Raw genomic sequence first — 27,286 nt, 5'->3', positions numbered from 1 at the left:
ATTCAAGTTAAATATGGGGCTAAATTAGAATTAACCGGAAGTGTAAGGACCTTTCAAGTTCAACATCAAATAAAGAATTTCAGAAAGGCCAGCGCTTTGGGGAAAGCTAAATAGTTTCCGGGGTGTGAAATTTTAAAGGGAATATGTAGAATTTTAGAAATTTTCCGGGGAAATAAATTTTAAGGGGAAATAAAAAAAAAACACTCCACCTCACCTCTCTCTCTCTTCTCCGACAAGGTCGCCGGCCGGAAATTTTTTTCCGGCCGGCGACCATTAAAATAAAAAAAAAATTCAATCACTCTCTCTCTCTAAAAAATTTTTTTTTTTTTTTTTTTTCTTCTTCTTCTCTCTCTCTCTAGACCAAATCCAGAGAGAGAGAGAGGATCTATGAAGGTCCTGTTCGGGACCTTCATCAAATCTGATGAAGGTCCCGAACAGGACCTTCAACAGATCCGTTGAAGGTCCTGTTCGGACCTTCATCAGATCTGATGAAGGTCCCGAACAGGACCTTCAACGGATCTGTTGAAGGTCCGTTCGGGACCTTCAACAGGTCCTCTCTCTCTCTCTAGATTTCTAGAGAGAGAGAGAAGAAGCAAAAAAAAAAAAAAAAAAAAAGTTTTTTTGAGAGAGAGAGTGAATTTTTTTTTTAATGGTCGCCGGCCGGAAAATTTTCCGGCCGGCGACCTGTCGGAGAAGAGATAGTGGTGGGGAGAGAGAAGATGAGGTGGAGAGAGAGAGAAGATGAGGTGGAGAGAGAGAGAGCTGAGGTGGAGAAGCTATTTTGCTTTCCCCAAATAAAATTGTCAAACAAAATTGACCAATTTTTGACCAAGTCTTCACACCCCGGAAACTATTTTGCTTTCCCCAAAGCGCCGGCCTTTCAGAAAACCAGAAACTTTCTCTCTCTGTATCTCTCCATCTGTTGACTGCTCAATTTCTCTCAACCATCCTCTTGCAGAAACCCACGTAAACCAATTTCCAACACGTTTTCAGTAACGAAAATAGAAATTGGAGATGTATGGGAGTTCAGGCAAGCTCGGCGGTAGAGGCAGAGGCGGAGGTGGTGGTGGTCGCGGTGGTGCTAAACGAAAACGCTCTCCTTTCTATCCACCGCAACCTCCGTCTCATCGTACCATCGCTACACCGCCATCTGCCCTTCCAAACCGTCTCTCCACTGGCGGCGTCGCTTCTCGTAACCTCCATGAATCCACAAACCCTTCGGTGGTACCAGACGAGAGTTTCAAACTTGTTAGTGATGATCCACTTTCTTATGCCATGATTATTCGTCTTACTCCTGACCTTATTGACGAGATGAAACGTGTAGAAGCTGAAGGCGGTACTTCTCAAATCAAATTTGATTCTAACGCTAAAAATCCATCTGGAAACGTAATCTTCTCACTGAAAATTCAATTCAATTAGGGTTTTCAATTGAATTCGGTTTTGATTTATGATTTTTATGTTCAAAATCTCAACATTGTGCAGAATTACTACTATTTCCTAAAATTTGGTTTTTCAATTAGGTTATGATGGTTAGACGTACTTGTTGAAGATTACAAATTTCTATACAATATTTTTGTTGAATTTGGTCCATTTTTTTTTAGTTTTTGGAAATATCACAACTTTTGATCAGAATTAGTGCCTTACATTATGTTTGATTGTCTAGACCTTCACTTTGACATCAGTTGCCTATAGTCAAAGTTGCTAAACAAGAGTCTAAAACTTCAATTTGGGGCCACATTGTCGATTAGATTCATCCAATAATGGTCGGATACTAAAATATGCCGACATATATCCCACCTTGTCAACTACCCATTGGAGACTCTTTTTGCCTGGCTCTGTTAATGCACAAGAATGTAGATACCGGTATCGGATTTCCAATTCCTGGTTACCAAGCGCATCCTTTTATTCACATGATACCCCACACATCGGAATGTAGTTTAGTACGTTACTATGTTGCGGACTGCATGCGGTCCATAGTTTACATGTCTAATTGAAAATTTTTTGAGATGTTTTTTATTTTATTTTGATATGTGGTAATGTTTAATTTGTTAGTACTTAGTTCCAATTATGTTCTTGAGCATTGCGGGCCTTACAAATTACAACTTCCATGGTTGATCAGGTAATCGATGTAGGCGGTAAGGACTTCAAATTTACGTGGTCGGATGAACCGGGTAATCTGTTGTGTGATATTTATGAAGAACGTCAAAGTGGCGATGATGGAAATGGTTTGCTTGTTGAAACTGGTTGTTCAATGAGAAAGCTAAATGTGCAACGCATTTTGGATGAATCTACAAAGAAACATGTGAAAATGCGGTCGGAGGAGGCCGAGCATAAAAGAAAATCTAACAAGTAAGTTATGTTGTGTTTAATGATTGCTTCTTAACTGGTTGCCTGGTTGGAGTCATTTGTTAAGGATAATTTGGATTTTCACCAGTTTAGATAGTTTTAGGTTAATTAGTTCTGTCTTTTAGTTCTCATAATGTTTTTGTGTGATTGTTGAATGAACTGTGGGTTTGTTTCTTTCTGTACACACCTAGTTAATACCCTAGTTATTATCAAGCTTTTTTCCGGGGGATGACCTGACATATGATACCTAGGTATTCTGTGTGTGATGGGGAATGCTAGATGGAGAATGATTTCACTGTATTAAAGGTTGTAACTTATCAAGTTAATCCACGGGGTTCCAAAGAGGGCAGCCTCTGGAAAGTAAGGGCTGTGAAGGTGGCCTGCTATCCAAGAAGTTATCATGATTTGGATTTTAGAGTGTTATATTTGCATATCTGTTCCCTGACAAGGGCACACAAGTAGGCACTGTTGTTGAAACCTGGACATAGTCAGTAAAGTCACTCTGAGGAATCACGGTTTGAAAGATTTACGGCATAGAAGGTTTTAGATTTCTGAGGGTTCAAAATTACTTCTGTATCGATAGAAGGCATATCGAGAGATTCCTCATTAATTATGAGAATGTAAGATTAGTACTACCTAGTGCAGTTTCAGGTTGTTAATATTTAACTGCTTCATTACAATTTGTGAAGTTCGGCTTGAGAGAATTTGTATAGATTTGTTCAATGTTAATGTCGACTCAATCTCATTGCCTCTCCTATTTTAAGTACGGTTCAATTTTTCTAACTTCTCGCGAACAATTAGTTTTGTAGGAATATATTGTTTTGATTTGTAGATAAATCCTTGTACTCCCTTCTATGAATTTGTTACTGAGTTATACACATACTTCAAGTAAGGAGAAAATAATGTTACCTAAATATTTAGTAAGCTATTTAACCTCGTTCCATACCAAGTTGTTGATTGTGTGAATGGAGTAGTACTCTACATTTGTTCCAGTGTACGGTAAATGGCAACTGCCACTAGCTTTCCTTATGGTTGCTGTTTATAATTCTCGCCTCATTAGTACTAGTGTAAGAGTAGAAAATGATGCCTTCTATGCATTTACGATCATATTAATTTCCTTTTTGTTTTCTGGGAAACAGATCCATTATCTTGGAACACGGGAATCAATCAGTTAAGAATAAGTTGAAGACATCTGTTGATTGTGAGTTCTTTATTACTTTTAATCATGACTGTGATATTAATTGGTGTCGTAGTTTGCTAATTTGTTGACACTTGACACTAGGGTTTATAACAATTTCCGTTTGTCTTGTTTATTAACTTAGGGAGCCAAGTTTTGCTTGCCCCAGTATGAGTAGATTCGACTAAATAAGGATTCTAGTCTTGAAAAAATAAAGCTTCTTGTTTCTTTTGTTTATGTGTGATACCAGTTACTTGTATTTAAGTTCTCCTTCCCTATGTAATCATCTTATACTGATGTGTTTTTCTAGTTAATCCACGGAAAACGCCACCTAACTCGACGAAAGAACCTGCTTTAAAGAAACAGAAAGTCGAGCAAACTCAAGGTAAGCAAGAAACTGTATACACTAATGATCTCTTAGAAAGTTCACTTTTTCTTGTTCATCATTGGATTGTATCCTTAAGTTACCAAATAGAGGCAATCTCCTTTCTGAATGGAAAATGTTGATCATATATAAATCACATACATGTTGTACTTAGCTCCTTTTTTTCGATGTTATTTGCATCAGTTTCAGTTGTAAGGCCCCTTAAATCTGTTTCCAAACCGGGATTATCTTCAGCACCTCCTGTTAAAGGCAGGTTACCAATACCATCTCCACCTGAGCAACCTGGTGCTTCAGCATCTCCTTTTAGAACTGGAAACATTAAAAATGCTCCAGTAGGTAAAGATTTCATCCAGGCATCAAATAAGGAGCAAAACACAAATGTTGGTAAAGAAGCACCCGATAGGTTTGCTCATGGTGTCGGGAGTGATGTTGTGGCAACAAAGTGTGGTGCAGGAGCAGCGCCTAAGGATTTGCAGAGTATGTTGATTACCCTGCTGTCGGAGAATCCGAAGGGGATGAGCTTAAAGGTATCTGTCTGAACTGCTTTTTCAGATTGAGTTTAAACAAAGATGATTTGGATTCATCAACATATTGAGAACAAGAATAAGAGAGAGTTCAACGAGTAGTTTCTAGAGATTACAAAAGGAAGTTGGTTGTGATGGTCTTTGTTTTATTTGTCTTATTTGTCTCTTTCTAATATATCTATTCAACTAAAAAAATAACGAAAAGAGAAGTGATGCCAATAGTTAGCATTGTATCGGTTCATGTTTTAAGTGTGTAAACAAGTGGGAAGAAAGATTATGGAATGGGGTTTATCTGAGTACATAATTTTAACGCAAAGAATCCCCACGTAAGATGCATGAATGATGTTATACGATGTAAATGGACATGATATGCATATATGAGATCTATTTAACCCAAAAATATTCTAAGATCATGCATAAACATCTGTAACATCACTAAGATGTTAGTGTTAATGTAAGGAATGCCCTACTCAAATTTTTAAAAGCAAATAGCTAGCCACATAAAAATATAACAAAAACAAAACATAAAAGAAAATAACAACCCAAGGCTAATCAACTAGTGGGATCCTTGCTCTTATAGCTTAGGCTAAATGCAAGGGATAACTCGAATGAAAGTACATCGTAAATAGTTTAGCTAATACGAAAACCACTTATCCTTCTTTAATTAAAATGAACATGTTAAAAATGGATTTGCAAAATGCTTAAAGGCAGTTATGATCTCGGATGATCCTTCATTATTCTCGAGATGCGGATGACCAATTATGTATGGAAAACTTAGGAGAAAAAAGGGTCTACATTCTGATGTATTATTTCTGTATTTGTATCTTTGCATCTTGGAATTTTGTTGTGGACAAAATGGCGTAGTCCTGTATATAGCGTTTCAGACTATTCATTTTCCCCTTTGAATTGGATAGCGGTAACTTGATTTCTGCTTAAAATTGTTTTTTTTACTTGCTTATATTTTATGCATTCTGTCTTTTTGTAGGTATTGGAGAAATCAATTGGGAACAAGGTCCCCAACTGTGTTAAGAAGATGGATCCGATCTTAAAAAAGGTTAGTAGTAAAAAAAACTTTAATCTATAAACTGAATGAAAGGTTAAAAATCTTACTTTACTGTCTTATGTTGACCATTAGATTGCAAATTTCCGAGCTCCAGGAAGATATTATCTGAAACCAGGTATCGATTTGGAAAGCTTCAAGGGACCTTCATCTGGAAGTGGAAGGTACCTCACGTTCCCTTGTACTGTTTATAAGAAAGGTTAAAGAATTTGTAGTACAGTTCAGCTGTGTTTATCATGTACTTGATTATGTGTTGGTTTGTCTTCATCAGATATTAGTCATCCTATTTCATTTCTGCTTTAAAGATATTCCCTTCTTTTCCATTTTAGTCATCAAATTTTAAGAGCTTTATTTTCTCCTTACATAGAAGGATATCTAAAGCTGTGTAATCTGACTCTGTTGTAACTCCCAAGTTACTCGAACTCTGGTGTAGTCCGCACGAGCTGAGTTTGGTGAGCTCGGTTTGCTTCATTCTTTCTCATAAGGCAGTACGGCTAAGGTTTTCAGAGAGAGTGCGAGGAAGAAGGATAACGCGAAGATATAAAAAAATTACATGATTACGAGATCTCTCCCGAGTAACTGCCCCTCTGCTCGGCCCGGCCTTAGCCGAGCTGGAACGGGATGCCGAGCCTCAAGTACTTAGACTCAGAAAGATATCCTGTTTGATCAAATAAGAAGTTACAGTTTTCTGGTCTTACTTTCTTCAGGATTAGGATTAGCTTAGCTGCATTGTATCCATACACCACCAGTTCACTGGTGACTTGCTTTTTGAGTTCGATGTCAGCAATTTATGCAAGTAGTTATCTGCTATATGCTCTTAGAAAGTGTCCTTGTATGTAGCATTTTGATCGTTGCTAACTTGCTATCTAGTATAATGTAAGTTTTTGTCTGGTCCAAAGACATGTTCCTTTAATGAAATGTTCTGGACGTATATCTAATGCTCATGCTTGGTTATTTTCAGATCTCCTCAGCTCGTTCATGAACCAACACCTGTTCAAGAATCACATTCTCTGGAGAAAGTAACTGAAGAATTTGAAACCCAGACGCAACTCAGCTCAAAACTACAAGAATCAAATGCAATGGAGAATATTGATATCTTACAAAATTCTCCTGATCTCTTTGGTAACAAGGAAGCCCCGGATAATGTTGAAGGGCATCCCACCTCTAGTGGAAGTGATACTGAGTGTGACAGTGATAGTAGTGATAGTGACATTGAAAAAGATAGCAGAAGCAAAAGTAGAAGCCCGGTTAGAAGTGAAAGTAGTAGTGACAGCGAAAGTGATGGTCCTTCAAGCAGTGAAGAGGGTTCTGATGTTGATATTGATATTATGTCAGATACTGATGACAAAGCACCTGTGGATAAATTACAAACCTGTGAGGTACCCATGCCTTGGGGATCTCCTATTGATGGCCCCATAAGAAATGGGATAGATAAACCGAATGTTCAAATATCTGATACAGCTAACGCTAGTGAAGACTTACTTGATGATGATATTGAAATCGACATTGTTGGTGATGTGGATACAGTTCGTTACGAAGCAAATAAGATATCTTTGGAAGAGAGTATCCCCTTTCAAGATGGTTCTGCTCAGCCACAAGTTAGTCAAGAGGTGCCCTTTGTTTGTAATGATGTTAATGAAACTCAGGTTACTAAAGAGCATCTAAGTGAAAAGCCCCATAGCTCGTACAAAATGTTAAAAGCCAAACGCAAAAGGAGTTCGGATCTGAATTACGTTGACGAGAAATGTGAGAGTGCCAAAAGGTTGAAATCAGATGCTACTGCTTTGAGAAGCGTCCAAGAAAGTAGCAGGGTAGGTGACATTGTAGAGAAACAGTCAATGGCCTCTGACTCACATAAAGGGTATTTTCCTGATAAGGATGGAGGCAGAAATCTCCCAGGAAAACCTCTACTCGTTAATGGAAAAGGGAACGTGCTGAGAAGAGAGGTTTCAGAGTTGGAGTCGGGTGAACTTCGTGAGCCGATACCCACAGAAGAAGCTCAAGGGCTTAAGAAGCAATTCGATAGAATACACTCTATAAAGACGTTAAAGAGTAAACCCTGTGCTACAGATAACTCAGAATCAGTAGCTAGTCTGACTAAAGGAAGAACTGCGCTCATCTCGAATTTGGTTACAAACACTGTGAAAAAGCCTTCCGTCCAAATATCCAGTGCCATTAGTGAGTCAAATAATAAGAAGGGCAACTTCTGGTTGAAGAGCAATAGCAATGGTCGGATGAGGAGAGAATCTTCTTCTGATGAAGATAATTGTTCTTACTCGAAGTTCGAAAAGGACGGGCCAGTATTCAAAGGAGCGATAAAGGATTTCCAACAGTAAGTAATTAAACTGCATATTCATCTTATGATGTGTACAACTAGTTAGTGCTGATAATTTTTATGTTATTATGCAGATACAAGGAATATGTGCAGGAGTATTGCGACAAATATGATAGTTACTCTTCTTTAAACAAGCAATTAGAGATTTACAGGTCTTTTTCTTAATTTATTAGTTTTTCTTTGTATGTGTTTGACAAGCCCTGATTTACTTGTTATCGGTTGTGACATGCATATCTGTTGCAGGAATGATTTCAGTAAAATTGGGCGTGATCTTGAACTTGCAAAAGGTAGGGATATGGAGAAATATCGAACCCTCTTGAACCAGTTGAAGAAAAGCTATGGTCAATGTAAAACAGTAAGTTATGCTAATAACATCACTTCTTTTATGTGTTCTTCCCCGTTTTGTTATTGATGAATCCGTATTCCAGTTCAGTTAAAAGTTTAAGCATTTTGAATATTCCACATAATTCATTTTATTTTGTATGATCATCAACTTATATATATTCAACGTTTAACTCATCATCTCGAGTTCTATTGAAGTTTTCTAGTAAATAGCTGATTTTCAATCTGATTCGATCAATATGTAAATCCATTCAAACTAGTCGGACTCAATTTACCTATGGTAAGTAAATTCTCCACGACTCAAATCCAGACGCCCGAAAAAGATACACTACCTTCTAACCATTCTAATATAATCTTATACGACTTGGACATTTTGTGCCAAGTGAGTAGCACTTGGTTTCCTTTCCCCTTGAACTATGAAGATAATCATTGTTCGGTGTTCTGTTTGTGTTATCTCACTGATCAATTTTTTCCGGACATAGTTCTGTTGCATATTGAACTAGGTTTTCAGTTTCAATTTCGTAAATGACAGGATAATAAAACATACTTGCCTGTGAGAAAAATATGTACCTGAACTTTCTAACAGCTCAACGAGAAACGGGGAAATGTTTGTTTTTAGTAATTTAATGTTCAGCATGTTTGAAGTGCTTTTTAGTTTAAAATGTTACACATCTTTTCGTTGTGCTACTAGAAAAAGATATGATACTTCACTAGTAAACATATGACCGACAAAATACACACATTTCTGTAATAACTATGTACTGTTGTTTATACGATGCAGAAGCACAGTAGGCTGAAGAAGATCTTCATTGTGCTTCATGAAGAGCTTAAGGTGAATATCTTCTCTAAACCTTCTTATCCTTGAAGTCTTGTACTCTAGACTTGTACAATTGTTCCGTTTCTGCAAGTTTTTGATCAGTTTTATCTTCACATTATTCTTTCAGCATCTGAAACAAAGGATCAAAGATTTTGCACACTCATACACGACAGACTTATGACCAGCAGTTTTATCCTCTCTTACACTCTGAAGTCTTCCGTGGATATCTTGCATAAATCGGGAACAATTGTTATAAGATGGTGTTGTAGTATCTGATTTCATGGCGAAGCAGGCTTCACTCAAGGTTGATTCATGCTCTTGGGCTCAAGAAACATAGAACATCGCGATGGAGATGAGCGAGTTTCATCGCCATTTGAGGATTGAATAGCAGGGAGCTTCTGAAAATCTTCCAAATATTGTGTTGGATCCAGATTCTTCAGTTTTAGCAGTGTACAAATTCTAGGAGAAGTACAACATTTTTAGTTGATCTGTGAATATGGACGTGACTCCGAACAAGCTGTGTGGTGTCCTTTTGTTTCCTTCTAATTCTTATTATGGAATTCGGGGAACTATTTAGTTTAGCAAACAACCCGTGGTAAATATAATAGTAAAGCATAACTCAATTCTTTTTCAAGATTTTGTTTCAAAACTATATCTTATCTGAGAGATCATAAAAAGCTATCTTTAAATATATGAATTTTATTGATATGAACATGTGATGAGAAAGTTATTCCTGTTTGAATTTTTTTTTTGATGAAATGTTTGAAGTTGGTAATATAAAATCTGAGAGTTTGTTTGTTATATAAAAGGGTAATCTAATGTAAACTTTTTGAACTATTATTTTTTGACATTTTAGAGGACAATCTGGATAACAACTTAATGTCATAACGGGATTACGATCTACGTATGTCGTTACATTGGCACTTGATACATCATAGATGTGATAAGTTCGATAACCGCCCACTCAAACACTAACAGGACTGGGCCTATAGCCCAACTAGAACATGCCTAAAGCCCAACAACATTATTTACACCTTAATAATCCTAACTAGAACATGACCTAAAGCCCAACAACATTATTTACACCCTAATAATCCCAATATGAATAACTAAAGATTCCACCTTCTCTAGGATTCGAACCTGGGACCTCCAGGACTTTCTGGAGTTTATGTCAACACCTTGTAACCACTTGGGCTACCAACTGTTGACTTTGGTACCTTATTATATAGTATTAGTATTTTTTGTTAAGATATATAGTATTAGTTTAGAATAATTAATATTAATGCCGATTTCATTTGAGACTGCCTTTGAATATGCTTAGAGCAAATCCAGTGTGGGGCCGGTGCCTCAGTCCGTTAATCAAAGCACAGTCGCCCGACTCCTTCAACGGTCATGTTGGGGATGATCTTGGCTGTTGTATTATCCAACGGCTATATCTTGCTGCCTTCTTTTTTGTAAATTAAAAATAATTTAAAAATTAAATAACCAACATTAATAATAAAAATATATTAATACAAACCGACTTTTGCATTAATTATCCAACGATCAAAACACATTACTAATAATCCAACGATCTAAATTACATTACTAACTAATTTAACGACCAAAATCTATTCATTGTCATCATTAGATCTCGTAATCCATAAGTGTTCAACAAGATCTGCCTTCAATCGAGTATGAATTTCCTGGCTTCTAACTCGACCTACACGTTCAAGCACTTCGTCCGATAAATTTTATCATCGATCTATCAGATTCATTTCACATCCCTCAACATTGATAGTTGCATTTGGACCTTCGTCTTCAATTATCATGTTATGCATTATGATACATGGCTTCATAATATCACTCATGGTCTTTACGTCCCACCAATGTGACGGTCCCCGAATAATTCCCCAACGAGCTTGCAGTACACCAAAGGCGCGTTTAACATCTTTTCGAACCGACTCTTATCTTTTGGCAAAATATGCTTCTTTTGGATCATATGGATTAGCAATAGTTTTAACTAAAGTACCCCATTGAGGGTATATCCCATCAGCAAGATAATAACCCATATCATATTGTGTGCCATTAACTACATAATTAACTGGGAGACTCTCACCCATTAACAATTTATCAAAAATCGGTGAACGTTCAAGAACATTAATGTCATTGCATGATCCATGCATCCCAGAAAATGCATGCCATATATGGAGGTCTGACGATGCAATTGCTTCTAGGATGATAGTTGGGTTTGGACATTGCCAGTGCAGGTTCTGTGCGATGTGGCGGGCATTTACTCCATTCCCAATGCATACAATCAATACTCCCTAGCATTCTAGGAAATCCTTGCGATTCACCAAGTGCTAGGAGTCTAGATATATCTGACTCATTCGGATCTCTCAAGCATCTAGGGCCGAAGACATGGATGACTCCTATTAGAAATTCTCTTAAAGATTCAATGACAGTAGACTTACCAATCCGACAATATTCGTCTTGTGAATCGGGCTCACATCCATATGCAAGCATCCTCATTACATATGTTATTTTTTGATGAGGTGACAATCTCTGTTGCCCCACTGCATCAACTCTTTCAGTAAATTTTGGGTTGTATTCTCCAACAACATTGAGAATACGCAAAAATAAGCCACGATTCATCTTGTAGCGTGAGCGAAACATTGTATCATCATAAGTTCGAGTTTCATTGAAATAGTTTCTCATAATGGTTTCATGACCGAGTTGTAAACTACGATTTATCGTTTGGCGACCCGAAACAGAAGCAACATAAAGAGAACGTTTTCGTGTAATGTTCTTTTCCATTTCTTCTAACATTCTAAGATCATAATCATCTCTTTGTCGAGTCCATTCATCTTCTTCAAGCATCAAATTTAATAAAGTAACATCGAGATTCATGGGATTCATGGGATTCATGATAGAGAAAAAGAAGATGAAGTTTGTAGAGAAAGAAGAAGATGAAGTTTGATGAGTTTGAGGAGAAAGAGAGATGTATTTATAGAGAAATATGAGATATTTAATATGATGGTTGGATGGTTAGAAAAGAGGAAAATTCAAATTTTCGACCTCCAGAGAGGCTGAGGCTGGAGTTGAATTTTTGAGGTTGAAATGAGGCTGAGAATTTTGAGTGAAAAAATGGGTTTTTCAGCCTAAGACAGACTGGATTTGCTCTTATGTTTCGTGTCATTGTTCTCGAAACTTTAGGAAATCCAAAAAACAATCTTAAAACCGGAGACCATAGAAAGTCAACAATATTAAATGTTTTTTTTTTGCAATAATATTAATTTGATGTACTGAAAACACTTCATCTCTTGTAAGAAGTATTTTATTCACATTTTCGTAAAGTCATAAGTTCTTTTTTTTTCCTTACATTATGTAATACTTAAGATGTTATATACAACTGTAGAACTGATTTGTGACTCTTATATTATTATATGGCAGCCAATACGTGGACAATCGAATTTCTTATGTGGACAACTCATATTTGGGCACAAACTGTAAAAAGAGATTATTAAGGAGATAACTTGATTCGTGAACCCTCTTCTTCCTCATCAAATCTCAATGAACTCCCACAGTTCCAGTCTTATTCCTCTCCACCTTTTACTAACAGTGAGATCCCAAAATTGATTGCCAGTACAAAGTTTTTTGGTATGAAGATTTTAAAACCCTACTTCATACACCAAAAAGTTAAATTCAAAAGTTAGGATTTCTATTAACAGTGAACACCCAATAACCTAACTTCTACATGTTTATTTACCATTATTCTTGTGTTACTCCTGTAAATGTGGTGCGGCATCTCTGTAATTTATCTTTCTTCTGCCTGGATTTGGTTTACTTGAAGCTTACACGATTTCTTCATTAGAAAATTATTGCTAGTCAAATTTCTACTTGAATCAGATATGTTAAGAGATATATCGTTTACTCAAAATCAGACACTTGATGCGTTGTATTCATATAATTGATGATGATGATAAAAACATACATTTTGTTTTCTGCCATACATTAAGAAAATGAATTGGTGTTCTTGAGTTTAGGGTTAGAAGCATTTTTCAGTAAGGAAGAAGGAAATTTAGGGATTCAGTTGTCCCTCCACTAAAAGTAAAAAAATTATTTTTTTCACCCAATCTGTTTGTCCATATAAAAATTTCGATTGTCCGTATATTGGCTCCCTATTATATACTGGCTGACTTTTGTCTTAAAAGTGAACCAACCCCATTAATATACAATATATCCCGTTAGGCACACTAACACGGTCTAGGCAACGCGGTCTAGTATTAGTTCCACTCAACTCAGAATAGCTTAAGAAAAACCGCTCAAAACAAGTTCATTCAAGGTGAGTTAGATTGTAATACGAGGCCAAAGTAAATAAACTAATTTGATAAATGCTATTTGGTCCGAAAACGAAACCCAACACAAACCGGAATATGAAGTGGTCGACTCCCATTGATCCATGCACGTGGAGAAAAACATCCGGACTAATGAGAGATTGCCACGTCAGATTTTTGGCTTACGGTCGGCCCTCATTTTCGGGGCCTATTACGATTTCTATACTAATATATTTTATAGATGTATGAAATATTAAAAGATCCCAGGACTTGGGATTTTTATAAATAGGAGTGCAGGAGTAGCATGTTTTATAGCTCCATCTCTAGCTTTCTCACTTTATATTTTCATATTATCTGAGAAGTGAATATCCTCTTCCCCTTTTCCTAGCTACCTGTGCTTCTATTTCCCCACATATTCTATCAAAAAGAGTTGATATGGAATCCCATTTTCGAGGCAACAATACCACCGGAAGTTATCATGACCCAAAATCATCACGATTTTGGGTTATTGGCTCTTTCATATTTGCTCTCTCTTCATTCGTACTCCAATTAATAATTAAACTCCTCAAACACTTGCGAGATTGGGTTGTTCAAACAATTCCTCCTTTATATGATTTTCTTAGATGTTTGACAATCGCGGTCAATTTATTCGTTCAACTTGTAAGTATACTCCTCGAACACTTGCAAGGTTGGGTTGTTCAAACAATTCCACTTTATGATTTTCTTAGGTGTTTGATAATGGTTGTAACTTTGTTCGTTCAACTAGTAATTAAACTACTCAAACACTTGCGAGATTGGGTTGTTCAAACAATTCTTCCTTTATATGATTTTGTAAAGAGGATTTCTCAAGAGGCCACCACCGGTTGGCGGCCCGGACCACAACTTGCCTATGAGAATCAATCAAAATGTTCACTATTCATTTGGTTGAGAAACATTATTTCCACTGTGAAGTCTTTGAAGAAACTATTTCAACTTCTAGAAGACTTGCGATATTTGGTTCTTCAAACAATTCCTCGTTCATTTGATTTTCTAATGAGGGGTTACCATCACTTCTGCCGCCTCCTTGCACCACCTCCACCAACTGCTAGTAATCGCCGTGTACCCATTGTGTTGCTGCTTGTTGTGGCTGTGGTACAGACGGTGGTTGTTACTGTGTTGCTGGCAATTGCAGTATTGTTGGTGATGAAAAGTACGATTTGGAGCAATAATTGTATATAAGTGCCTCAGCAGATATTGTATATTTGTGTTTATATTATGTAGATAAAAAGAGAGAAGAAAATAAACATTTAAGGAAACAATCTGGGCATGTAAAAATGAATAGTGAAAACACTTGTACTATTGCAACAAAAGAAAAAAAACCTTGTACTTATGATCAAGTCCAACCACGTCCATATCGTACTAATTTTTTTCTTTACTTTCTATTATTTCTCTTCTATTCAGATGCTTGTATTTGCAGTGAACAATTCATTTTTACATGCGCAATTATTTTTTTCTTTAAAATCTTGAAACCACTAGTTCTTTTGCAATTTGATGATATATTTGCCGGCCACATCAGCGTTACGTTGTGGACTTGTAGTCGATCCCCTTTTTTAGGCCATCTATTCTGTTTTAAATTGAAGAAGCTCAACGTGGTTTTTTTGCTAGTCATTGGGCTCGGCTATTAGCCAAACGCCCAAACCAAGCTAAGCATAAGGGCAATTGTTGATTGAGAACAATCCAAATTCCAAGAACTGGTCTACTAGACTACTACTGGGTCCAGTGGTTCACCAATCTTAAGACGGCGAGCATTCTGATAAAAGTGTTGACATTTTCTTTAATTTATGCAGAATCTTTATTTTTAAAAATACAACATCAAAGAAACTTTTTGAGTTAATTCCTATTTGGCCCCCTACTTTGTGACCAGCTTCCTTTATGGCCTCTTACTTTCTGTAAATTCAAATTTGACTCCTTATTTTCATGAAAAATTATAAAGAAGGAAAGAAATCTATAGATAAATCTAAAACTTAAAAAGAGGAATATAAATGGAATGAAAGATGAAATCTATCCAATTTCTTTTTAAGATTTTAAGAAAAAAAAACTAACGGGAAAGAGAGAAATTAAAAGGAAAGATAAATCTGGAGACATAAGTTAGTTAAAGAAAGTCTTAATTTATGAGAGAGAAATTAGGGAGAGAGAGAAAGAAAGTGAATGTGCCGTAGGGAGAAAAATAACGTGCTTTGCACGGGATGTCTGCAAACGGTATTTCTTGTAATTTCGTAAAACCTAAAGACTAAAATCGTTATTTTACCCCACCTCTTGACTATTGGACCTGCCCTTTATTTTTTTTCCTGCAGTGTATCTGCTTCTTGTTTTGGGTCAAGAATTTGGCCTTTTCCCAATCCCTCCTAAAGATATGAGAGTAACTCGTATAACAATATTTGAATACCAAAAAAGTCTAGATGAACTTCTTTGGAGACAGTTGATTGAGCCGTCCCTTCCAACTAGACAAAAGCTCCCAACTAGACAAAAGCTCCCACATGACGTGTCAGAATCGTCACTACTTGTTTGGTTGAAAAATATTGTTTCCACGATCAGGTCTTTGAATGGACTATTTCAACTTTCCAAAGAAATCCAATATTTTTGAACAGTTCCTCCTTCATTTGATTTTCTGATGAGGGTTTACCATCGCTTCTGCCACCTAGGGACACCACCTCCACCCATGCTGGCGGTGTTGGTTGTGCTAGTCATAGGAAGGTCGTTGTTGTTGTATACCACGTATTATCATCAAATATTCTCATCATGTTATGATCAAGTCAAATCAGGCCGACATTGTTGTGTTTTTTTTTTTTCAGGCCCTCTAGATTTTGTATGTTAATATTTTACTACCATATTTAGTTAAAGCTATCTGATTTTGGAATTAATATTTTACTACTATTTAGTTAAAAACTTCTTAAAACATCATAAATTCCAGCCTACTAGAAAGAGAGAGGGAAAGTGTGTCTGTTGTCCCAGATAGTCGTACCCTCATGCAAGCATATTTTCGAGGAAGGTGTAGCTAATGCGACATTTATACACTATATTAACAGTGGACCACATTACACATAGTATATCGTCATTAGTATATTGTGATTGCACAAACCATGCACATCACTAAATATTTAATATAACGGAAAGAACTCGGTCTACTACTCGGTCCACATTTCTACTCGGTGTATCATCATTAGTATATTGAGCTCAATCCAAAATCTCGGTGCATCTACGAACAGGTCTACTACTCGGTCCAACAAACTTGAAATCTGACTAAAGTTTAAAAATTTTCTGAATACCTATTTTATTTTGAAAATAGAAACAACTAAGAAGATACATCGAAGTTCTATTGCAATTGCAGAAACACCCGGTAGCAAAATCAACTTGTTGGTTGAATTAGATTGTTTTTCGAGTTCGTTCTCTTTGTCCCCAAAATACATTTTTATCTTTCAATTTTTGGGTCCGTCCTAATGTTTTGTAACTTTTAAGATTAGTGGTGTGAGGGCTTAAAGACTTTGACCCATATCTTTATACCAAGATGATATACTTACTACTCATGGCACCTGTCCTTATCACCAGGTGTTTTTTGTATACTATGGATGAATAAAATCATTTGACATCATCCTAACTGAATTATCAGTGTGTTCTATTTTTGTTGAATTGACTATATATATATATATACTTCTATATTGTGTTGGTATAATGATAGATTTGTGTAGCTGGTTTCTGCCGAGTAACCTTTTGAAGTCTTTTCCCCTTTTTCTTGATGTTGTCTTCACCTCTTCAACAAAACAAACACAGTTGTCAACATCAAACAGATTATGCCTGATTTTTATATGTAATGGCACGTCAGATTACAGATGGGATTGAAGACTTGGAATAATATAACCAATGAAATACTTGGAGTATCTCTTTACAACAAACTAGTCATTTTTTGTACATGATAAATGCTTGTGATTAGAATTAATAGTCAATTAATAACTTAATAGATTGTTTTAAGTCCTAACGTTCTAGATTATCTTAAGCAAAAAATTGTTCATATGTACTCTTTTTTTTTTTTTTTTTGTTGAAAGTGTTCATATGTACTTTCATATATACTGGGAATTCATCCAACTAATATCCAGTATTTAGTCTAATAGTAACGTTGTGAGAATATGTTACCAGTTTTCTAATTTAGGCCTTAACAACTCTAGAGGAAGATATGTATATATATATATATATATATATATATATATATATATATAAATATGTTTAACGTCTTCTGTGATGAGATACGTGAATAACGTAATGGATCGAGAAGATAAAGGTCCAATAGTCAACAAAAGTTAAAGATATATATTTTATTGATCGGCATATCTTCATTTTTTTTATCAGCCATGTTGTTCATGAATCTCATTATTATGTTATCTTGTATAATTTTTTTCTCTATATCAATTCAAATTTCTAAGAAATTAGTTATTGGACTCACCTCGCGGTTACAGAATAAGTTAAAATATTTCATTGTACCACCAAACTATCTTTTTTGATATATAGCCAAAATATCCCCACAGTTTATTTTTAATAAGTGCAACTCACCATCAATGTTTCCACCAGAGAGTTTACATCAAAACCTAATTTTAGGTGTTTCAACAACAGAGGCAAGTTATAAGAAAACATATACAATTTGATCTGCAAAAGGATCTAAACTACCAAGAATGGTGTCACAAGAACCCTAAAACATCACTTCGTTCATTCTCCGGTGCTCTCACAGGAGCTTCCCAAGTTGGCAAGTACATCATGAACTAGCAATCTGATCAAATGCCTTCCTGACAATCTTGCAATTTGCATGCATTCTTGCAAGTCTGAATCACAAGACAATACTACCCATTCCTGATTATCATCCAAATATTTGATAATGAATGTACCCACCTCTAGTTTCAACCTTTTCGCCACTTCTTCCTTCAATTCTGTCATACCAGAAGTTAACAAGAGTCGGAACCTAATTATATCGTCTCTATATGCAACCTTAATAGTCATGTTTCTCATATCCTGGGTGGCTGTTATATGTGGCGTGGTGCGAGTAGTAAAGCGTAGCTGATGGGCTTGTTCCAGACTCCGTGGGCTTATCCAATTAGGATCTGTAGCCCTCTCATCTAGATAACCGTCTGTTTCTAAATTACAAAGGTTACTCAAATCTTTCGAGCTTCCTGCATCTTCTAGTAACATTCCCCCCATCGGTAATTCTGAACCATGAAAGTTTGGGTTCCCTGTGCTATCGTCTGCTGAACCAGTAGCCATTCTAAACCAATTTGGTCTTTTTTGGTGGAACCCATTTTGTTCATGAGAGGCTTTTCGATGAGATAACGACGTTTCACCTTCATATATCTGGTTCACTGTCTCGATATGTCCATTAGCCATTTGGTAAGTTGCTTCCATCTCCTTTTGATTCTGAAATTCTGAGTTTGCGACGGGTGAGTGTTGTTCTTTAGGTCCTCCATCTAAGCAAACAGGCCAAGAAATGGAGCCAACGGCAACAGAAAGAGGACTTGTTGAAAGTGAAGTTAGATTGAATGATCCTTCAGCTCCTTCAACTGATTCAATCACAAGTTTGAGCTTGGAGAGCGAACGATTAACCTTATTGATCTTCCGCGATGGCCACCTTGAGATACCGTGTTGTCGGCATATGCGCTTCATGGTGGTTGGGCAAACTGCAAGACCATGAATTCTGTTAAGATTGTATATCATGAATCACACACACCCTAAATGATGTTACTTAAGTTTGAATAGGAACATATAATACTGAAATATTTGAGCTAGTTTGCCTGAGTATGTGAGAACAGCTCCACATAGATGAAGGGAGATTTTCTCACCAAAAATATAATAACCAGTCTCCACTCATTGCCAATTCATTTTAAGTTAGATGTTCACAAAGATAATATGGTCGCAGACAAGACCCACGCGTGATAGGCCTAATGATGACACGTGCTCCATGTCACTTAACAATAGGACATGTGTTAGACTCGAAGAAACCCACGTGTTTGGGGAGTCTGAGTATAGTCCCACATGGAGAGAGGAAAATCTCATGACTAACAATATAATATCCAGGATTTCTCCACTCATTGTGATTTCCACAAACTTAACAGTGAAAGTATTACCTCCAAGGCTCTTCGCTGCATCCTTGAGGCTCCCAGCGAAGTATTGCTGCAGAACCTCTAAACTGATAGTTTTCTCAGTTTTACCACGCCTCCTTTCCGTTGTTTTCTTACCTTTGTTATCAGGCAAAGAAGCGCTAGCTTGGTCTGTGTCCAAATTGACGTTATTCTCCTCTTTTTGAGGAGCATCAGACTCTCCCTTCAATTTCTGCTTGCACGAAACCGACTGGTTCACCTGTCCATCATTCGGCAAATTATATGTCCCAGGAGAAGAAATTTTACAAGATTCAAGTCTTGAATCGAGCATCTCTTGTTTAGAAATCTCAACCGATGCTTTCTCGTCTTCAAAGTCTTGTTCAGAAGCAACCCTTAAACTGCGGAAATGCTGCTTCATTGTGACCATAAGGGAAGCCACCAAGTCCCTTTGTTCATCATCAGTAGTGATGCTAGGTGGTAAAAAGAACTCGAGAATATAATCATCAATACCCGTATGTATACTACGTAGGCAAATAGCGAAGCAACTCTTTAACCCAAACATGAGTGCGTAATGTACCAAAGGGTAATCGGTCTTGCAAAACTCAGTGATATCTTTCGAGAAATAAGAACTATGAGAGAGAAAAGCTCTTCCAGCAACTCCTTGTCCTTTTTGCAAGTGATGCTCTGCACACGCATCACGGAAACCCCACATGTGAGCATCTACAATATAAAATGCAACATCGGTTGTTGACATGCAGACTTGCCCCATGCAGCTTCCGTCAAAACTTGAACAACTCTTCTTCACACCACCACCATTAGCTAGAACACTTCGATGCATACAAGGAACCCATGTCTGAGCAAAAGGAAATTTATGCAATTCACACACTACATTTAATATCTCCAAGATTTCAGCGAGAGCATGTTGACGGCCTTCATTGCAAATCTGGTTATGACATATCAACAATTATATTCTTGAGGAGAGAGAACAGGTAAAAATGTATAATTCATCATTGCAATTCACCATCTTTTATCAGTAACGGAAAAATATTATTAGAAAGAGGAAGAATTTACAAAGAAAGATATAGAAGAATAGAAAGGAAATGTCGGCTAATAAAGACATTGTCTTCATGAAGTTTAAAAACACAACTTACCTGCAAATTAGGATTACTCAATATTTCAGAACTTTTTAGATTAACTGCCTGCAAGGAAACTGAAAGTATGTTAGTGACAGAAACTTCTGATGTCCACAAAAATGAGAAAGTTAAGCGTGATTAGCAAGAACGCCATCTGTGAGCATTGATTCAATTTGGATCAATGCATAGGCCCATCCTGAGGAGCCCCGCTGCTATGATTGTTGGTTGTTTTTGTAAATAAATATACAATTAAGGGTAACCGAAAACTATTTATCTTCTTTTCATTCGTATATCTTAAACAGACAACTACCCTATGTTTCAGGTAAACAGCAATGCCATCCAATCCTTCATCATAATTTTTTCCTTGTTTCCAAGAAGGTCGAGAACAACAATTGATCTGAACCAGGTCAGAGCAAACCATGGTATTAAGCAAATACCCTCATGATAGCTAAAACTCCAAGACAACTAGGAACTTACGAAATTATCAAATGTAAACTCAGGAAATTACCAACCTCAAGGGCTTTGCAAACTTTATCAACCTCAGTAGCATAATTAACTCGCTGTGAAGTCATTATAAGCTCAACCACTCCAACACAAGACTGCCCAGAAGGTTCGAAGACTGGCAAAGCCAAGGTTCCTCTGACATTGTAGTTTAAAGCATGATTAAGCCGCGGGTACTCTTTTCTGCTATAATATTGTACATCTGGAGTCCACTCTGGCAATCTTTGCCAGAAAACTCGACCAGGAAGACCCTGGTTTCCATCACTCTCTCCATCCACAGAAAACATATAAGTCAGCGAAACCGTTCTATACTGAAGAAGTCCATTGCTACGTGGATCGAGAACAAAAGGTTGCCCAGAAGTTGTAAGTACATAACGATCGCCGTTCTTTATGGGTGCCCAAACCTGAGCAAGAACTGTTTGCTCTGTTGATTCCTTGAAATGACGAAGCGCTTGTGTCATCTTCTCTTTGATCATCCATCGACTTGGTAGATTATCTAGTGGCACTAGCCCCATGGTTGGCGGTAAAGATCTTCTTTTGACCTCGTCGCTTATACCATTTCCGGTTACAGATTCATTTTCTGGAACACGTGAAAGTTTACGTGAGAAAAGAGAGATGAAAGAATGAAAGTTCAAAATAAGCTACACATTTAAACTTATCATAAAGAAGTGTTGAAAGGAAATAAACCAACTAGTAGACTCTACAATTAGATGGATGAGTTAAAGAAAAAACAGTTCATGAATAATGGCCATGTATAGTGTACCTGAGTAAAAGGAAAACAACAAATTAGATTATCAGTTGAAACCTAAAGCAAAGCTTGGGCAATCCTTTCTGTGTAAATATTTTTTTAAAGAAATAAGGTATAGTGAGCTTCCACATAGTACAAGAGCTAGGCGTAAAGGGACCAACTCTGCTCGAGTGTGTCACACGTGAAGGAGGAAAACATTGAGAGAAGTTTCCAAATGAACCAACAGAAGCCAGGTAATAACTATGAAAGGATAAGATCGACTTCACTCATAATTCGTGACCAATTGCTTTTGAGTTTAAACCACAAAACCATATATGGTATCAAAATCTTTGGTCACGGATGGGCTGTCGAATGCCGATCTTGAGTTTGTCGTATCTAGTCTGGTGAGTATGGCGAGTGTCCGACCCAGACACTCAGTGAGACTCTTGAAATATCTTCGTTAATATGCTTTTCCAATTCAAAGAACACTAGAAGAAACAGTGCTACCTCATAAATCACATGCTAATATTTTTCTGACTGAAATATACTTGAGAAAAGCGTTAACATAAAACATCACAAACAGTTAACATTGTGTCCGAAGCCAAAGGAACAAATAAGGGTAATTTTCACCGTTCCGTACAACTCTAAAAGTCTATTAACTTCTCGTCGTTGTTTAGTAGGTCAACATGTTTTCCCATTTTAGTTTTACTTGGAATCGAAAAGCATAACCTGAAATTTTCTATTAGATTTCCAAAAAATTGCAAACTAACTAAAAAATGTTTTCATAAAAAAAAAAAAAACTAAAAAATGGTCAAACCCCCTATTACAATAAGTTCCAGCCCTAATTTTAGATTTTTAAGTTTACAGTGAAAAACAAATCGAAAATATCTTCATGTATATAAAACAAAATAACCATTAAATCTCTGAATAAAAAGGAAAACTAGAACTCCAATTACAATTTTGAAAGCAAAATCCCCAATTCTTCAAAATCTGAACTCAAAAGTGGCTAACTTTTGTTCCCACTTAATCCTAGTTAAAGCTCACATGAACTGACAAAATCAATACTTAAAGGTTCTCAAAAGATTGGATATGGAAAATTCTTAACATAAAAGAACTTTCCAACTACTTCTATTTACTTTACCAAAATTAAGCACTTATGTACTGTATCTTCAATTTTCTAAAAGTTCAAACTTTAGCTCAAATTTATAAAGAAAATCAAGCTGGGAACTGATAAAATTTGAAAGAACTTACTGGAAATCAATCTAGGGCAATCGGATAGGCGAAAACTTTCACCAATTGAGGACTTAGTAGCATTCCCGCCAAATTTCTCATCGTTTCCATCTGAGAAAACCCAAAGAGGTGAAGTGGGTTGATCTGAGGAATTGAGAATCAAATGATTTTGATTTTGATTTTGATGGGTAGGTGAAGAAGCAAGAATAGAGAGTAAAAGAGGAGAAGAAGGATTGGGGAGGAATAGATTTTGATCTACAAGCCATGATGAATCAAAATCAAGATCAAGATCCATAAATGAGTCTCCTTTATCAATTAATGATGGTGGTTTTGGAAGAGTATAACTTATGGTAGGAGTTGCAGGAGGAAGAAGGGGAAGGGGATTTTCTTCTTCTGGGTCGGAAGACATTTCTTCTTCTGGTTGTGGTTGTGGTGTGGGGGGGAGTTTAGAGAGAGAGAAAAATGTAGAAGAGAGAGAAAGTAATGGAAGTCTGTGATTGATTCCATAGAATCTGTTTTATCTAATCTTTTCTGTGTTGTCCTCAATGACGACTTGTGCAACTTGGACGAAAAATGAAATCTTAAAAAGTTAAAAAGAGAGAGAAGAAGAGAGATACATAATGGTAGTTGATACAGAGAGATTTATTAGGGGTATAGGGAGATCATAGAAAAACAACTTTTTAGTTCTATCTGTGTTACTAGTAGTTAGTAGTAGGAGATCACTTTTAGGGGCTAGAAAGTAATGTAATAACTTTTTAAGATTACAAAATTTAGTTTGAGAACCCCGGATCCAATCGAAAATTCATATATCCACTTAAAATCTTTAAATGAAAGTCTCATTTGCCGAAAACCCTCAAATGAAAAGAGTCTCTCTCTAATCAAAATTTCTCTTAATAAAAGATAGATAGAGGATGATAACATATGGAAAATAGAGTAGAGAAAAAAGAAAATATGAAGATGAAGAAAAAATGACGAGAGAGATTTTCAATCGGTGCTCACGGTGCACTAAGGCCGAATCAACTAAGCCTTTATCCCCAATGGTCCAATTTCAGTTAGCGTCCTTCCACATCAGCCGTTCAAGAACAAACACAACAAAGACTGTGTGTGTGCCACTCCACCGAGTCGCATGAAACTGGCATACATGGTAATCTAGTAAGTATGAGTCTTAGCCCACAACGTCTTTGATAGAGAATAGACTTAAAAGAGGAATACCGGTCTGCAAGGAAGGGAGAGTTTAGTGGAAGACTTCTCAAAAGAGGGTCCTCAAAATAATTGAGATATAAAATTAGACTTGTTTTCAAGAATATGTGTGTGTAATGAAAAGACATATGCCCTTATGCATAGACCTCCTCCAATAGCTACCGAGATTATGTTCTCACTAAAACACCACAAAAGTATTGTACTTTTATTCTGTTCCATAAATCTAGACCGTACATTGTGTAAGAGTCAACATTTTGACTAGGTATAAAATTGATAAGAATCTTTGTGAGCTTACAATCTAAGCCGTTCAGTATGTGGACTTTTGTTGTAATTGTTTGACTAAATTTAATTTATTAATTAACTAATTAGATGTTAATTAAGTAGTTGAGGTAGATAAGTAACTTGACATATCACTATCATTAAACCATTGAATTTTTCTCAATCAGTATTTATTTATGTTTATAAGTATAGGCAATAATGTGACATTGCATTTCCATGGAGAATGAATCTCACAACCCAAAATAGTTGTTTTCTATAATTTCTTTTGATATACTATTTGTTGGATCCCACGATTTTGGAAGTAATAATTCACTTTGTTTAGAGTTATATCAACATACATTTTCTTGTAACATGTTAGAAATTCTCCACCTATTCCACATACTCTATTTTGTTTCTTTAGATTTCTTGTTTCACATTCAGTTATCGGTCGTGATAGTTTGCACGATCACTATCCAGCCTAAATTCTGACTAGATATGTAATCGAGTAAAATTTGAATTAAATTTATGACTTGTTGACTCATTCAGCAAGTGACGGATAGCTCAAAATCTTTGGTGCATAGAAGAACTAGTTTAATTTGCTAGCTGTGGAGCCGGGAGCCACCAACCCGAGAGGATTTGAGAAGCACATTCACAAATAGGCTTTGGACCACCAGACTACATGCAAAGTGATCTTCTATTATTAGACCCAAATACCTACTAAAATGCAAAGTCACTTGGAGTAACTTTTGGACCACCAACACAATAAATAGGCTCACATCTAGATGGTAGAATTGTCTACTTTCTATAATAATGATATACTCGTCGAGTCTCAGATATACACAGTTCTAAACACTTATTACTCCAACGCCTTTACGCTATTACATTTTTTTTTCCGAATATGATCTACATGATGAAATATCGCCCAATTAATAGAACAAGAGGCAGTCATTTGCTAGTGTAGAAATAGTGTAAAGTGTATATATGGGTTGATAAATAGAACTTGGGGAGAGTGGATATAATAATTATTCCTAAAAGTTTCTTACTCGCATCAAGTGGTCCCAGACTTGTTAATTAATTAGGGAGATCGATGTTAATGATAACTAATTGACATTTGTTTAATGTAAAGATCTACTGCAATCGTCCTTTAATGCATATAAATGATAAAGTAAGAGATGGTGATGTATTGAAGTGGAGTTTACTACTATTATAAGATTAAGAAAGTGAGATCGATTTGAGTGGTTTATTTAAATATCTTAGCTTAGTTAGGACTTAGGACCACATTTTTGTTTACCCTAGTTTAGTATCAATAACAAAGAAAATATTCATTTCAAAATCAACTATGAGAAGAGATCTTTAAGGACTCCGTCCTTTTCCTAGTAGAAGAAACTTAGAATTTGAGAAATTAGTAGCATGTGGTGGGGGATGCAGGCCGGGCGGATGTTCCAAGAGTTCTTGTTTCACGCATGTTTCAACTTGCAACCCTCTTTTATAGTTGTGCCCTCCACCAACCCCCACCACAGAGTCCCTTTACATAGTTACAATTTGTATATTTAGGTTTTGAGCGAGCTGTACTCATCCAATATCTTAATTTTGGATATCGTTGTGTTCATCTCGTAGAGTTATTGAGTTTGAAACTATTGTACACTTAGCATTTTAGTATTATAGTTGTATTATCCCTATATAACCCATTCATCAAATTCGAACAAAATTAAAGTATAATTTACAAATTCATAAATTTTAAAATGTTTTCAATTTTGCAAAAGACATTCTAGTAGAAACCACTCAACCAAACCACAGTTTTTTTTTCCTATTACATGTAGGAAAAACACACGTCACTTTCTTTCCCTATTCACACATGTGCTCTTCGAAATCTCCATACGAAATAAACAATGACATCGTGTTCATAATATATTAGAATAAATCAGGATTCATGTACTATGTACACATGCGCATATGTAATAAGCAAACGAGGAGTTTGGATAAGAAAAGAACCTCAGTAACATACATATATATAGATGGACCACACTTTGGTAATCGGGTTATGAGAGTTGTTTAAATCGAGTACAAAATTGCCTCGACAAACTGAAATACATGTCATCCACTATCATCGAACATTGTTTACTTCTTTACTTTAATTAGACATATGATTACAACTCCGAAAATGAAAATGAGAAGAAATTAACTCACAGCTCCCTCATTTCAAACTCAAAGACACATCTTTTGTGCCAACACTTCTTTTGTACAAATGTACATAAGATTGGCGGATGCATTAGCAGACGACCCCTGGCTTCAGCCGGGGAGAAGTTCTGTTAATTTCTCAAAGGAGTAGGGTTAGTTTAGTAAAACCAGCAGCCAGGGGTCTTGTTTTTTTTTTTTTCACTTATCTTCGTTAAAACTTGAAGGAAGAACTAGAGAGAGAAAGATCCGTGATAGCTCTGATTAAATTTACTTGATTAAATTTTGTCCCATGATCTTTGTTTTCACCCCACCTCCACCACTAGAATTTCTATGGACCACCACTTCCGAGCACCACCACCCCCAACATTTATCTCTCTCTATCCTACTGTAAACAAACAATTCTATGAGAGGAAAAATAGTTAAAAATGTAATTTATGACATTACCTTCAACTAATTATAAGATCCGGCGGTTTCTCACAATAAAACTGTTAGCTAAAGGGGCCAAGAAGAAAAAGAAAAAGAGAAATTAAAAATAACTTTATGGGCAAAATTAGAAAACACATGAAATTATTCTTCTCCTAACACAACAATTAGCTAAATGAGCCAAGAATAATAAGGGACAAAAATAGAGAAATTACAAATAA

The 27,286-nt window shown here is 36.2% G+C and overlaps 2 protein-coding genes across 4 annotated transcripts; one reads left to right on the top strand and one right to left on the bottom strand.

Moving 5' to 3' along the window:
• Positions 1 to 524: 524 nt before the first annotated feature.
• On the top strand, positions 525 to 9,692 carry LOC147534682 (uncharacterized). 3 transcript variants are annotated; one of them, XM_086647257.1, is made up of 12 exons: positions 525 to 1,386; positions 2,120 to 2,349; positions 3,486 to 3,547; positions 3,834 to 3,908; positions 4,092 to 4,435; positions 5,418 to 5,486; positions 5,568 to 5,656; positions 6,454 to 7,824; positions 7,902 to 7,979; positions 8,071 to 8,182; positions 8,951 to 9,001; positions 9,114 to 9,692. In XM_086647257.1, the coding sequence occupies exons 1-12, from the start codon at positions 1,015 to 1,017 to the stop codon at positions 9,165 to 9,167; spliced, it is 2,907 nt and encodes a 968-aa protein (XP_086503383.1). In that variant the 5' UTR covers positions 525 to 1,014; the 3' UTR covers positions 9,168 to 9,692. The 3 variants fall into 3 exon arrangements, with proteins under 3 accessions (XP_086503383.1, XP_086503385.1, XP_086503384.1); XM_086647259.1 differs by having other exon boundaries at positions 882 to 1,386; positions 4,143 to 4,435; XM_086647258.1 differs by having other exon boundaries at positions 882 to 1,386; positions 4,098 to 4,435.
• An 8,116-nt stretch (positions 9,693 to 17,808) lies between these two features.
• Positions 17,809 to 23,703, bottom strand: LOC147534681 (protein NLP6-like). Its single transcript, XM_086647256.1, has 5 exons — positions 23,028 to 23,703; positions 21,061 to 21,629; positions 20,567 to 20,614; positions 19,443 to 20,358; positions 17,809 to 18,995 (listed from the first exon to the last, which is right to left on the bottom strand). The coding sequence occupies exons 1-5, from the start codon at positions 23,413 to 23,415 to the stop codon at positions 18,037 to 18,039; spliced, it is 2,880 nt and encodes a 959-aa protein (XP_086503382.1). The 5' UTR covers positions 23,416 to 23,703; the 3' UTR covers positions 17,809 to 18,036.
• Positions 23,704 to 27,286: the final 3,583 nt, after the last annotated feature.

The sequence above is a fragment of the Eschscholzia californica genome, unplaced genomic scaffold, assembly GCF_041429995.1.
Source record: "Eschscholzia californica isolate CP2 unplaced genomic scaffold, dmEscCali1.0.p SCAF_6, whole genome shotgun sequence".
In the NCBI taxonomy this organism is placed as follows: domain Eukaryota; kingdom Viridiplantae; phylum Streptophyta; class Magnoliopsida; order Ranunculales; family Papaveraceae; genus Eschscholzia; species Eschscholzia californica.
Note: the sequence above shows the minus strand (reverse complement) of the source record. Positions and strands in the feature narration are given on the sequence as shown.

Bases quoted from the DNA above. Each gene is read 5' to 3' on its own strand.
- LOC147534682 (XM_086647257.1), top strand. From the start codon at position 1,015: ATGTATGGGAGTTCAGGCAAGCTCGGCGGTAGAGGCAGAGGCGGAGGT. The intron at 5,487-5,567 runs GTTAGTAGTAAA...GTTGACCATTAG, and splicing joins TGGATCCGATCTTAAAAAAG to ATTGCAAATTTCCGAGCTCC. The intron at 7,825-7,901 runs GTAAGTAATTAA...GTTATTATGCAG, and splicing joins GCGATAAAGGATTTCCAACA to ATACAAGGAATATGTGCAGG.
- LOC147534681 (XM_086647256.1), bottom strand. From the start codon at position 23,415: ATGTCTTCCGACCCAGAAGAAGAAAATCCCCTTCCCCTTCTTCCTCCT. The intron at 20,359-20,566 runs GTAAGTTGTGTT...TGTCATAACCAG, and splicing joins TGAGTAATCCTAATTTGCAG to ATTTGCAATGAAGGCCGTCA. The intron at 18,996-19,442 runs GTAATACTTTCA...ATGGTCTTGCAG, and splicing joins TGCAGCGAAGAGCCTTGGAG to TTTGCCCAACCACCATGAAG.